At 43.8% G+C, this 12,724-nt stretch overlaps 1 protein-coding gene across 1 annotated transcript in view; it reads left to right on the forward strand.

The window, feature by feature from the left end:
- Positions 1-10,802, forward strand: part of LOC129030672 (sulfotransferase 1C1-like) — a 34,579-nt gene extending 23,777 nt beyond the window's left edge. Inside the window, exon 4 of the mRNA XM_054476279.2 lies at positions 9,346-10,802. Within this exon, the coding sequence (XP_054332254.1) occupies positions 9,346-9,381 (36 nt within the window). The 3' untranslated portion in view covers positions 9,382-10,802. The remainder of the gene's footprint in view (positions 1-9,345) is intronic.
- Positions 10,803-12,724: the final 1,922 nt, after the last annotated feature.

Genomic DNA, 12,724 nt, shown 5'->3' on the forward strand with positions numbered 1-12,724 from the left:
CTATATTTAGTGCTTCCTTTAGGAGCTCTTTCAAGGCAGGCCTGGTGGTGAATTCTCTCAGCATTTTCTTGTTTGAAAAGGATTTTATTTCTCCTTTGCTTATGAAGTTTAGTTTGACCAGATATGAAATTCTGGGTTGGAAATTCTTTTCTTTAAGAATGTTGAATATTGGTCCCCAATCCCTTCTGCCTTGCAGGGTTTCTGCTGAGGGGTGTGCTGTTAGTCTGATGGGCTTTCCATTGTATGTGACCTGGACTTTCTCTCTGGCTGCCCTTAACATTTTTTTCTTCATTTCAACCTCAGAGAATCTGATGATTATGTGACTTGAGGTTGATCTTCTCATGGAGTACTTACTGGGGTTCTCTGAATTTCCTGAATTTGAACATTGGTCTATTTTACTAGACTGGGGAAGTTCTCCTGGATAATATCCTAAAATATGTTTTCCAACTTGGTTCCATTCTCTCTGTCTCCTTCAGGTACCCCAATCAGTCATAGGTTTGGCCTTTTTACATTATCCCATCATTCTCAGAGGTTTTGTTCAATCCTTTTCATTCTCTTTTCTCTAATCTTGTCTGCCTTTCTTATGTAAGCAAGATAGTCTTCAAGCTCTGAAATTCTTCCCTCCACTTGGTCTATTCTGCTATTCACACTTGGGGTTGCATGGTGAAGTTCTCATGCTCTGTTTCTCAGCTCCACCAAGTCATTTATGTTCCTCTCTAAACTGGTTATTCTGGTTAACAGCTCTTGTAATGTTTTATCGTGATTCTTAGCTTCTTTGCATTGGGTTAGAACATGCTCCTTTAGCTCAGTGAAGTTCATTACTACCAACCTTCTGAAGCCTACTTCTGTCAGTTCATCCATCTCAGCCTCAGCCCAGCTCTGCGCCCTTGCTGGAGAGGTGTTGCAATCATTTGCAGAAGAAAAGAAAGACACTCTGGCCTTTTGAGTTTTCAGTGTTTTTTCATTGATTCTTTCTCATCTTCATGAGTTTATCTAACTTGTATCTTTGAGGCTGCTGATCTTTGGATGGGGTTTTTGTGGGGACTATTTTGTTGATGCTGTTTTTGTTATTGCTTTCTATTTGTTTTTCATTTAACAGTCAGATTGTTCTTCCATAGGGCTGCTGTGGTTTTCTAGGGGTCCACTCCAGACCCTATTTTCCTGGGTCCCTCCTGCACTTGGAGGTGTCACCAGTAGAGGTCGCAGAACAGCAAAGATGGCTGCCTGCTCATTCCGCTGGGAGCTCCATCCCTGAGTGGCACCAACTTGATAACAGTGGGAACAGTCCTGTATGAGGTGTCTGGTGAACCCTGTTGGGGGATTTCACCCGGTCAGGAGGCACAGGATCAGGGACCCACTTAATGAAGCACCCTGGCTGCCCCTTGGCAAAGGGGGTGCACTGTGCTGGGGGGAATCCCACTTATCTGAACGGCCCAGATTCCTCAGAGACAGCAGGGGGAAAGACTAAGTCGGCTGATCCACTGAGATCACAGCCACCCCTCCCCTGAGCGGCTGTGTCCCAGGAAGATCAGAGTTCTGTCTGTAAACCTCTGGCTGAAGTTGCTGAAATTCCCACAGGGAGGCCCTGCCTAGTGAGGAGAGATGGGTCCAGGTCCAGCCTAAAGAGGTAGTCTCGCCACAATCTGCCACAGCCACTGTGCTGCGCTGTGGGGAATTCCTCCTGGGTTCAAACTGCCCAGTCTCCCAGGCACCAAGAGGGGAAAATGGCAGACTGGAGCTGCAGTGATGGCTGTGGCCCCTTCCCGCAGGAACTCGGTAGCCTTAGGCAGTCTCCAGCCCAGTGGCTGCCAAGAATCTGCATAGCTCTGTGCTTAGGTCCCAAGTCCCTGATGGTGTGGGCTCATGAGTTCTCCCGATCCGTGGGTTGCACAAATCTGTGGAAAAACTGGTTTCCCAGGCAGGGTAGCACAATCACTTCACCACCTCCCTTGGCTGGGAGTGGGGGCTCCCCTTGCCCATGCAGCTCCCAGGTGGGCCACTGCTCAACCCTGCTTATCCTCACTTTCTATGGATCATGCCAACTGCCTAGTCAGTTCCAATGAGAGAACATGGATACCTCACTTGCCAGTGCAGGATTCACTTGCCATTTTCATTCTTCTGAGTGGGAGCCTCTGACCACAGCTGTTTCTAGTTGGCCATCTTGGCCCCTCCCCCACCAGAGGTTTTAACAAGAAGCCAGAGTTGAGAAAGTGGTATCAGCAATAATGCTTCCTGACTCTTTCCTTTTGGGAAAGAGAGGACACAACATCTGTGGTCACAAAAGAGGAAGAAAAACTCAGAGAGGAGCCCGTTCCTTAGGTCCTTTCACCTCAACTTAGAATAGAAGACATGGAGACGCAGCCTTACACTTCAGCTAACAAGGATTCTGCTTAGTAGATCCAGGGAAAAAAGCCACTACTGAGGACCACAAATCCATCACAAATATAGGAGGAAATTCACATAGAGATGTTGTTTTGAAATGGAACTACTGGTTTCAGTACAAAATAAAATACTATGTTGCTACCAGTTAGCCTCATAAAACTAGAAACCACAACAAAGATTTTTTTTAAACAAATGAGTGTTTAGCCATTTCCTCATTCAAGTGCACATTTTACACTGACATCCTGCCCACCTATCTACCAGTGTGACCACTGGGTTATTCCTCTGAACAAAGGCCAAGGCACGAATGCCAGAGCTATAGGATCAACATGTGGACAGGCTACTTAGGTAGACTACTAGTGATAAAATGCTCCAAAAATGAAAACAAAGTGTTTACATCTGGGTCACAGGTTTGGCTCTCCTTTGGCATATTAGGCTAAAAACTCAGGGAAGCAGGCTTGGTTTCTAGAGAGAATAGACAGAGATGAAGAGAGAGATGGTGGTGGCACTAGGCAGAAGGGCCCAAGAAGAGGAAGTGGAAATCTGGAGAATGAAGATGGTGAGGACTTGGAAAAATGTGCATGGACAAAAGAGGCAACTGAGGACAATGAGAATCAGGAAGATCCAGGAAAGAGTCAAACCAATAAGCAAGCAAAAGAAGTCTGGAGGCAACATTTGGCCAGAACAAGCAAATAAAGCACTGCTGAACAGCCATCAGGAAAACATCTTGGTGAGGAGTTGCAACGGAGGAGCGACAGGAGGTTGAGGGGAGCAACAGGGGAGTCCTACTAAGAGTTGGTGCCTTCTCATATACACCACGGAATACTATGCAGCCATAAAAAATGATGAGTTCATGTCATTTGTAGGGACATGGATGAAATTGGAAATCATAATTCTCAGTAAACTATCGCAAGAACAGAAACCCAAACACCGCATATTCTCACTCATAGGTGGGAATTGAACAATGAGAACACATGGACACAGGAAGGGGAACATCACACTTCGGGGACTGTTGTGGGGTGGGGGGAAGGGGGAGGGATAGCATTGGGAGATATACCTAATGCTAGATGACGAGTTGGTGGGTGCAGCGCACCAGCATGGCACATGTATACATATGTAACTAACCTGCACATTGCGCACATGTACCCTAAAACCTAAAGTATAATAATAAATAAATAAATAAATAAATAAAAGAGTTGGTGCCTTCTATACTCATATTCCTCTATGCATCCAACTGTGGAAAAGGCAGAAAATAAATAGCCACAACTCAAAAGAAGAAGGAAGTCTAGAGGAAATGAGCAGAACAAGATCTGGGATTCCAGCTTCCTAAATTGAGAAAGGAAACCCCTGCTCTAAAGCCAATGCTGGAGTAAGAGAAGAATCCTCAGACCACGTAGAAAAGGCAGGGGAGGAGGTAGATGGGCACTAAAGAATGAGGTCAAGGATCCTAAGCAGGACCCAAGATTAATAAAATGAACAATAGACCCACCTCACAGATAACGGTTTCACTCATTCTGCCTCTTTTGCAGCTCAGTCATCTGTCCAAAGGGAGTATCTCACACGGTGCCACTGACAAGAACAAGGGATTTGGGAGGAGAAGGAGAAACACACAGAACAACTGTAATACATAGATAAAAGGGAGAAACAAGGTTAAAAAGGAAAAAGAATCATCTGAGTTTTTAAGTTTTATTTTGTTTCTAATTGACAATAATTGTACATATTTATGGGGTACAGTGTGACATCTCAATATATGAATAATTATCTAATGATCAAATAAGAGTAGTTAGGATATCCATCACCTCAAACACTTGTCATTTATTTGTGGTGAGAACATTCAAAATCCTTTCTTCTAGACATTTTGAAATATACAATACGTTATCGTCAACTATAATCACCCTACTCTGCAACAGAACACCAGAACTTATTCCTCCTATTTAACTTCAACCTTGTTCTCGTTGACAAATCTCTCCCCAAGCTCCCCTACCTCACCTTCTCACCAGTTTCTGGTGAGAAACTCTATTTCCATGAGATGAACTGTTTTAGATTCCACATATGAGTGAGATCATGCAGTATTTGTCCATCTGTGCTTATTTCACTTCACGTAACATCCTCTGGTTAATCCATGATGTCACAAATGACAAGATTTTATTCTTTCTATAGCTCCATAATATTCCATTGTGTATATATAACACATTTTTAAATCTATTCATCCATTAAAGGACACTTACGTTGCTTCTATCTCTTGGCTATTGTGAATAGTGCTGCAATAAACATGGGAGTGCAGATATCTCTTTAACATACTGATTTCATTCCCTTTGGCTGCATACCCAGCAGTGGGATTGCTGGGTCATATGGTAGCTTTATTTTTAATTTTTTGAAGAACCCCCATATTGTTGTTGATAATGGCTGTACTAATTTACATTCCCGCCAAAGGTGTGGAGAAAGGGGAACTCCCCTGGCTCTTGGTAGCACTGCGAGGCCCATCCCCACCCCAGTCTTCTCGCTTCCTGCCCCTGCTCCGTGCTGGATTTTCCCCAATCTGCCTCAGCTTGGGTTCCCCTTTCTCCACATCCCCGCCAGCATTTGTTATTTTTTGTCTTTTTGGTAACGAAGAGAAATCGAAAGGGTGAAATGAAAACAAAAAGAAAATGGCATTCACACAGTCAACCTTTATTTGTCTACTGCAGTAAAACCTGATGAACCTGCTTTATAGAGTAGAAGACAGCTGGGTTCTAGTATGGACTCCCCAACATTGGATATGTACTCTTCACCTGGTGCCTTAGCATCTCCAGTCCTAGTTTTCTCATTTCTGTGCAACATCTGGTGGCCTGAATGTAAGCAGGGGTCTTTCCCAATGGTACCACCCTGTGGGTCTACAGAACTACAAATACTTACTTCAAACACTTACCACCCCTCTTCTACTGTACCAATGAGTTCACTCTATTCTCATTCTCTAATTTGCCCACATTCAGCCAAGGATAGAGCCAATAAGTCATTCATGCAGTGAGGATTATAGTTAGTAATATTGTATTGTATACTATAAATTTGCTAAGAGAACAGATTTTAGGTACCCTTTCCACAATAATTTTTTTAAAGGTTCCTATGTGAGATGGTTGATATGTTAATTTGTTTGACTGTAGTAACCACTTCACTATGTATATCAAATATTACGTTGTATACCTTAAATATATATGATAAAAAAGAGAGGGGGGAAAAGTCACTCATGCAGGGAGATTCATGCAGTTAGAGATTCTATACAAATTTCACTTGAAATTCCTTAATCAAAGTTTAGGATACAACACAAGGTTATCTAATCTGGAATAGAATGAGGCAAAGCAGTATCTCCATGGAAGCTAAAGCCTTTTTAGTTTTTACCCTCATCTTTCTAAGAAAGGAACTATGGGAGAAGCTGAAGGCATCTGTGGCAGCATAAGCAGAAGAGAAAGAGAAGTTCACTATTTATCATTTCAGATATTGTGTCTTCAACACATGACCTTCTCATAAACTCTGGTGTGACACAGCATTTTCCAGATGCACCTGGTCGGTTTCTAATTCTCACCCATTTGCCTCCCTCCAGACAGACTGAATCTGACTCTCAGAGCAGCAGCCTGGGCATGCACCTAAGCACCTGAGAGGATTACCATGCTCAGGCAGACTGGGGAAACACCAGCATGGGGAAGGGGCATGAGATGAGGAGACTAAGGATGGGCATCGCAGTGCGGCCAAGAGCCTGAGGATGCTGGCAGGTTACCTTGTCTCTCCACCTAGGTTTCTCATCCACAAATGAGCTCCTTGGCCATGCTTTCTGCCAAAAGGCTGTGAACTCTAAGAAAGCAGGAACTGTGTCTGCCTTTTCACTGCATTATCGTCCGCTGCATTTGGTAAGTTTTCAGCAAGCACCTGTCAGATGGATAGATGGATGGAGGGATGGATGGATGGATGGATGGATGGATGGATGGATGGATGGATGGATGGATGGATGGATGGATGCAGGGATGCCTAATGAATTCATGGGCGAGTTAGTGAGACAGCGCATCAGATGTCTGTATACATAAGAATTCAGACATCTCATGGATGAACATAATCTTGTCACTGTGCCTCTGGCAGAGGAGCAGCAGAGCCATCCATAGAAGGTGTGGTGTCTGACATTCAGAAGTGTGTCCCACTAAATCCCAGCTTGACTCAACCAAGAGCCCTGTGGAAGGCAGCGCTCTCACCGCGGGGTAGGTAGAAGCCAAAGCCAGCAAAATGCAAGTCACTCAAGTAGTCCCATTAGAACACAGAAACAAGTGAGACTTGTCATCATTTAGACTGGTATACTTAGGTCCTCACTATATCTTGATTCAAGAAAAAATGATGACATAAGAAGAACAAAGAAATATCATGAATAACACAAGATATGTTGGCAAATATTATTATTTTAGGATCTTTGCTTGAGTCAAAATATATAGGAACTCTTAGAACCAGCACAGTTTCTGGCACTTTCCACCCATGGTACACCCAGAAAGAGCCAGAGAAAACAACTCACCTTCTAATTCTCCTCAGAGAGAAAGAGAGCAAAATCCAGGGCAAATAATTGCCCTGTTTTCCAGACAGGCTCAGCAGACAGTTCCACAGACAGGAATACAAAAGGACAAAAATCCATGGGGGTCTTGTGGGTCTGTGGCCAGGCTGAGGCCCTCAGAAGCAGCAGGGCATGGTGCTGAACCGGCCTTCCAGGCTCCAGGCCAGTTGTCTTTACCCACTAGATGGCATCTTTGGCTAGATTATCCACCTCGTAGTCCTTCTATACCATCTGGGAGAAGTAGGTTGGTGGTTTACCTTATCACTGGGTTGTTGGAGGCATTAAATAAGTTAATGTGTATAAAGTGCCTGGCACATAATATGGGCTTAATTGGTATAGTTATTTAGTTATTGCCAGATTTTTTTATTCTTGAGAAGGAGTGCAGGGGTGCAAACTTGGCTCAACGCAACCTCCATCTCCCAGGTTAAGTCAGAGTGTGATTCTCTTGAGTAGCTGGGATTATAGGTGTGCACCACCATGCCCGGCTTTTTTTTTTTTTTTTTTTTTTTTTTTTTTTGAGATGGAGTCTCGCTCTGTCACCCAGGCTGGAGTGCGATGGTGCAATCTCGGCTCACGGCAACCTCCGCCTCCTGGGTTCAAGTGATTCTCCTGTCTCAGCCTCCTGAGTAGCTGGGATTACAGGCATGCGCCACCATGCCCAGCTAATTTTTGTATTTGTAGTAGAGACGAGGCTTCACCATATTGGTCAGGCTGGTCTGGAACTCATGACTTCAGGTGATCCACCTGCCTCAGCCTCCCAAAGTGCTGGGTTACAGGTGTGAGCCACTGCGCCCAGCCTAATTTTTGTATTTTTAGTAGAGACAGGGTTTCACCCTGTTGGCCAAGCTGGTCTCGAAATCCTGACCTCAAATGATCCACCCACCTTGGCCTTCCAAAGTGCTGGGATTACAGGTGTAAGCCACTGTGCCCAGCATCAGATATTTTATTCATCAGAGACATTCTCACATGCTGGAAACACTGTAGGTTTAAAGCTGACATTCCTTGGTTTGAAATAAAGCTGCCATTAAAAGGCTCTTTTGAATTTGGAAAATTACTTAACCATTATTTTAAATAACACTGCTTAATACATGGGGTTTAAATTTGGAATAACGTAAAAGAAAATAACTCAGGCACCTGTCACACATGACAGGAGTTCCAGTATTCTCCTCAATGTATTGGGTTTGTCTGTAGTTAACAGAAAATCCAGTGGTTAAAACAAGATAAAAGTTTGATAGAAGTTTATTAATCTCTAATATTAAATCCAGATTTAGCTGCCCAGGGTTGGTCTAAACAGCCCCCTATGAAGATGTTTCAAAACCCACAATTTACTCCTGTCTCCAACAATAAAATACCAAGAAAAAGAAAAGGAGGATGCTCAACAGGTAAACCTCTCTGAGACTTCCAAGGACTCCAGTGGAGGAAAGAAGAAGTGGAGATGGAGGGAGCTACTATTCTGCTGGAGGTGGCTCTTCACCTCCTGCTCTCAAGTCTTGCAGCTGATTCAATCCCAAATCCCCTTTGCCTGCCTGCCACTTTTCCTACATATTTTGGACCACATGTTTGCCCCTCTTAAGCCAAATAGAGAACAACCTCCCCACACTGCCAGGGAACCACAAATGCAAAACTATTATAGCTGACCTTTGCTGAAGATTGGGACAAATCTAAGGTATTTGCATCAAATAAGAAGAAATAAAATCTAACACAGACCTCATTATTCTTCAATTTATCAGTCAATAATTGCTGGGAAATTCCTTACCCAGTCCTCTTCCTCTTGGGTCCCTGGCTTGCGGCTGTTTCTCTCGCTCTGCTAAGACCCTCTCTCCATTGTTTCTTTCCCAAGTTCAGGACCCCAGTCTTCTCCCTTTCTTCTTAGACTACTTTGAGGTAAGGTAAAATGTCTATGGCTAATTATATACAACAGAAACAAGGCCAAAGGCTGGAAAATATAAAGGAGAGGATTCCAGAGAAGGTGGCTTTCACCCAGAGAAAGTAAAGATTATTTAAAATATGATCTCTTACGATAAGCAGACCCATGTGGGAACATCTTTCTGCAAAGAGAGAACCCACAACAAATCTCAGGGTTTACACTCAGCTGCCCTGCTTAGACAGGATGCAAGCTACAGACTTTCTCAATTTATCCTGGCAAAAGAGGCACTCATGGGAGGAGACAGGACAAGGGCAGCTCAACTGGAAGTGGTAGCCTAGGCTGATGAAACTTCGTTTCTCTGTGGTCTGCCTGGCTCCCTTTCACTGCTGCTTCCAGCCAAGTAGGGATTCCATTTTCCTCTTGCTCCTCCCCAGCATTTCTTCTATTTTTTCCTATTTTCTGCCTCCTCGACACTTTCCTTAGATGGGCCATTTTCACTACAAACTGACAATCTCTTTCTGTATTTTTGCTCCAGTGCCCAAGAGGGAGATTCCGAGTCCCACTTTCCTGAGGTCATCCAATCCCATCCCATCTTATCAGGGGTATGGTATGGCAGCTGTGGCAGAGGGATGGAGGAGAGGAGACACCAGAGGAAAAAAAAAAAAAAAACCCAAATCCTGTTCACCCAGGAGGTCAACAATGGAAGGAATATAGAGGAGAAAGCACCAAGAGGGTGTAGCAGGCATACCCCGAGATGAAGAGGGGTTTGGGCGAAGTTGGATGTGCAAACAACTCAACCCCACCATGACATGAAGGAGGCCACTGTGTGAGCACAGGGCCTGGAACAATGGGTGTAATGAGTTACTGCCATGTCAGAAAAATTGGTTGCTCCTGTTGATATGGTTTGACTGTGTCCCCACCCAAATCTCATCTTGAATTGTAGTTCCCATAATCCCCACATGTTGTGGGACGGACCCAGTGGCAGGTACTGGAATCATGGGTGGTTACCTCCATGCTGTTCTCATGATAGTGAGTTCTCACGGGATCTGATGGTTTTCTAAGGGGCTTTTCCCCTTTTGCTCAGCACTTCCTTTTGCTGCCATCATGAAGAAGGACATGTTTGCTTCCCCTTCCACCATGATTGTAAATTTGCTGAGGCCTCCCCAGCCATGTGGAACTGTGAGTCAGTTAAACCTCCTTTCTTTATAAATTACCCAGTCTCAGGTATGTCCTTATAGCAGCATGAGAACAGACTAATACACCTGTCAATGCCAAAATGATATATTTTGGTGGATTTAAAATTAGCAAAGCCAGCCTGCCCAACCACAAACACCTCCATCTCAGGCAAATGGTACTGCTTTAAATAAATATCAGTAGGACATGAAAGGTTGGGTCTGAAAAGTCATCACCCACCTAACTTCCTCAGATTCCTACTTTTTTTTATATTAATCTTGAAGCTTGCTCTCCCTATCTAATTTTGTATAGATCTAGGAATGTTAAAGTGTGTGGATAGGCTGATGCTATAGGTTGCTTCTAGGGGGAGAAATCTGCCAAGAGATACTGACCCCTAACCCTAGTCATAGACTGTTCTCACTTCACGGTAAGTCAATGATAGCCTCCCTGTTTGAGGGATGCCCAAATTCTTTGCAAAACCTAATTACAAGTCTGAATAGGCAGTAAAATTTGTTCTTGCTATTTATAGAATTGTAAATTTTAACTCAGAAATGGACATTATAAGCTGTTCTCAGAGTATCCAAAGATCAGGTTGGCACCAACAGGTCCCGAGTAAGTCAGGTTTTCTTCATCCCTCCCTGTGTCCCTCTGGGGACCGAGCACGTCCAGGGAGCAAGCAGCAGACCAGTCAGCAAAATGTAAAACCTGTCTTAACCTGGAAGGTGGGGCTGTCTTATCCACATTTGGCTCCACCTCTGAGCTAACTTCTGATTAAAGCTGATCTAAGGAAAGGACTGTGGTCTTCTGTGTGTTGGGAGTCCCCTGGTCATGGCAGCCTACCCACACACTGTAGCATCTCTAGATCTATACAAAGTCAGATGGGGGGGCTTTGAAGATCTATACAAAGTCAGATGGGGGGGCTTTGAGACCAATTGGAGGCTTCTATGGCCATGGGTGCTGTGAGGCAGGTCAAAAAGAGATTAAGAACACTTGCCTAAGATAATACTTCTAATAATGAGACCTAAAAATATTAATAGTATTAATAATGAGTATTAAAAGTATTAATACTATTAATAATGAGTATTAAAAGTATTAATACTATTAATAATGAGTATTACAGGTTCACAGCTGACTCTGTAGACCTAGTGCCAGATACTGGAGAGGAAAGGAGGAATCAGACACAGCCCCTACCCTCAAGGTGCTTCTGTGGGGAGATACAGAATGAACTATAAGTCTTGTTCTTGCGTTTATTTTCCTCTGACCACTGGGCATTGAAATGGTTAGGCAACATGCAGAATTCTAATTTTATGTAACCCAATGTGGGTACTAAAATCTTTTGACACCAAGTCCTGTGTTACTAAGGATTGTCTCAAAACAGAACTTTGGAATTGCAACACACATTCTCACATATAACTGTTTTGTTTTGAAAACCTCAGGAAGGGGGAGCATGTGGCAATTTGCTGGTCTCTCCTTACAGAGAAATGAATATGAGTCTTCTCACTACATGTTGGGTCTGTTTCTTAATGCACAATTACATGATTTTGATAAATAAGCATATGCCTTAGGAGCTGAGGAGAGTATAAAGGTGAGAAGCTTCTAGATTCCGCCCTTAAGGAGCTCAAACTCTGGACCCAGAAATAGCAAACTAATACTGCTTGGAGTAACATCATGGCTGTGGGAGCCAGGCTAAACTCCACCTAGGGAAAATACCTTGGTCTCAAAGACAAAATTCCACCTAGCTCTCCACTTAGAGCAGAGGTTTCCAACTAGTGGCTTTTAGGTTGAATATGGCTTGCAGATGTGCTGTTTTTAAAAAATTTTGAATTAGTTGTCAACATGTAAAAGTCAGGAGATGTTCCATAAACTCCCAATTTCTGGCACCAATGGCCCCCAGAGCTCCATGGCCTCCTGCTATAAATGGGGCTGGTACTCACTAGATGCCAACAAGTTCACTCCACCTGCTTACTGCCCTGCCCCTGCAGGCATTGGGGTTGCGACTCTAACAAACTATGTGGCTCAGAGTTCGTGATTGAAATGCGGAAATCCTATCTAGAAGGACACAGACTTTAACAGGACCCATGCAGGAAAGGGGATCCAAAGCCTTAGAGCCAGGGAATTGGGCCAGCCCATGGAGGCAGACTACTGAATAAAAATCTTCAGATTAATAAAATCACCCATTTCCATGTACTTTATTTTATTTTATTTCAGATTTTTGTTTCCCTTTAATAAAGTTAGTTTTGGAAAACTTTCTCAACTTAAGTTAGAGAAAGGCAAATTTGGTATGATGATAGCCATTAAGGAGAAAATGCAGAGACTAAAGGAGTGATCAAACTTCGTCAGGAGAAAGTGCTGAAGTGCAGCTGCTCTGCTGACCCGTCCTCACACACACACCACAGGCTCTTCTTAGAGGTCTTTTCTTTTTTTTTTTTTTTTCCAGATGGAGTCTCGCTCTGTCACCAGGCTGGAGTGCAGTGGCACAATCTCGGCTCACTGCAACCTCCGCCTCCCGGGTTCAAGTGATTCTCCTGCCTCGCCTCCTGAGTAGCTGGAACTACAGGCTCCCACCACCAGGCCCAGCTAATTTTTTGTATTTTTAGTAGAGATGGGGTTTCACCATGTTAGCCAGGATGGTCTCGATCTCCTGACCTCCTGATGCGCCTGCCTCAGCCTCCCAAAGTGGTGGGATTACAGGCGTGAGCCACCGCACCTGGCCAACAATGTTTTATGGTTTCATTTCTTAA

Source organism: Pongo pygmaeus, chromosome 12 (genome assembly GCF_028885625.2).
Source record: "Pongo pygmaeus isolate AG05252 chromosome 12, NHGRI_mPonPyg2-v2.0_pri, whole genome shotgun sequence".
Classification (NCBI taxonomy): Eukaryota; Metazoa; Chordata; class Mammalia; order Primates; family Hominidae; genus Pongo; species Pongo pygmaeus.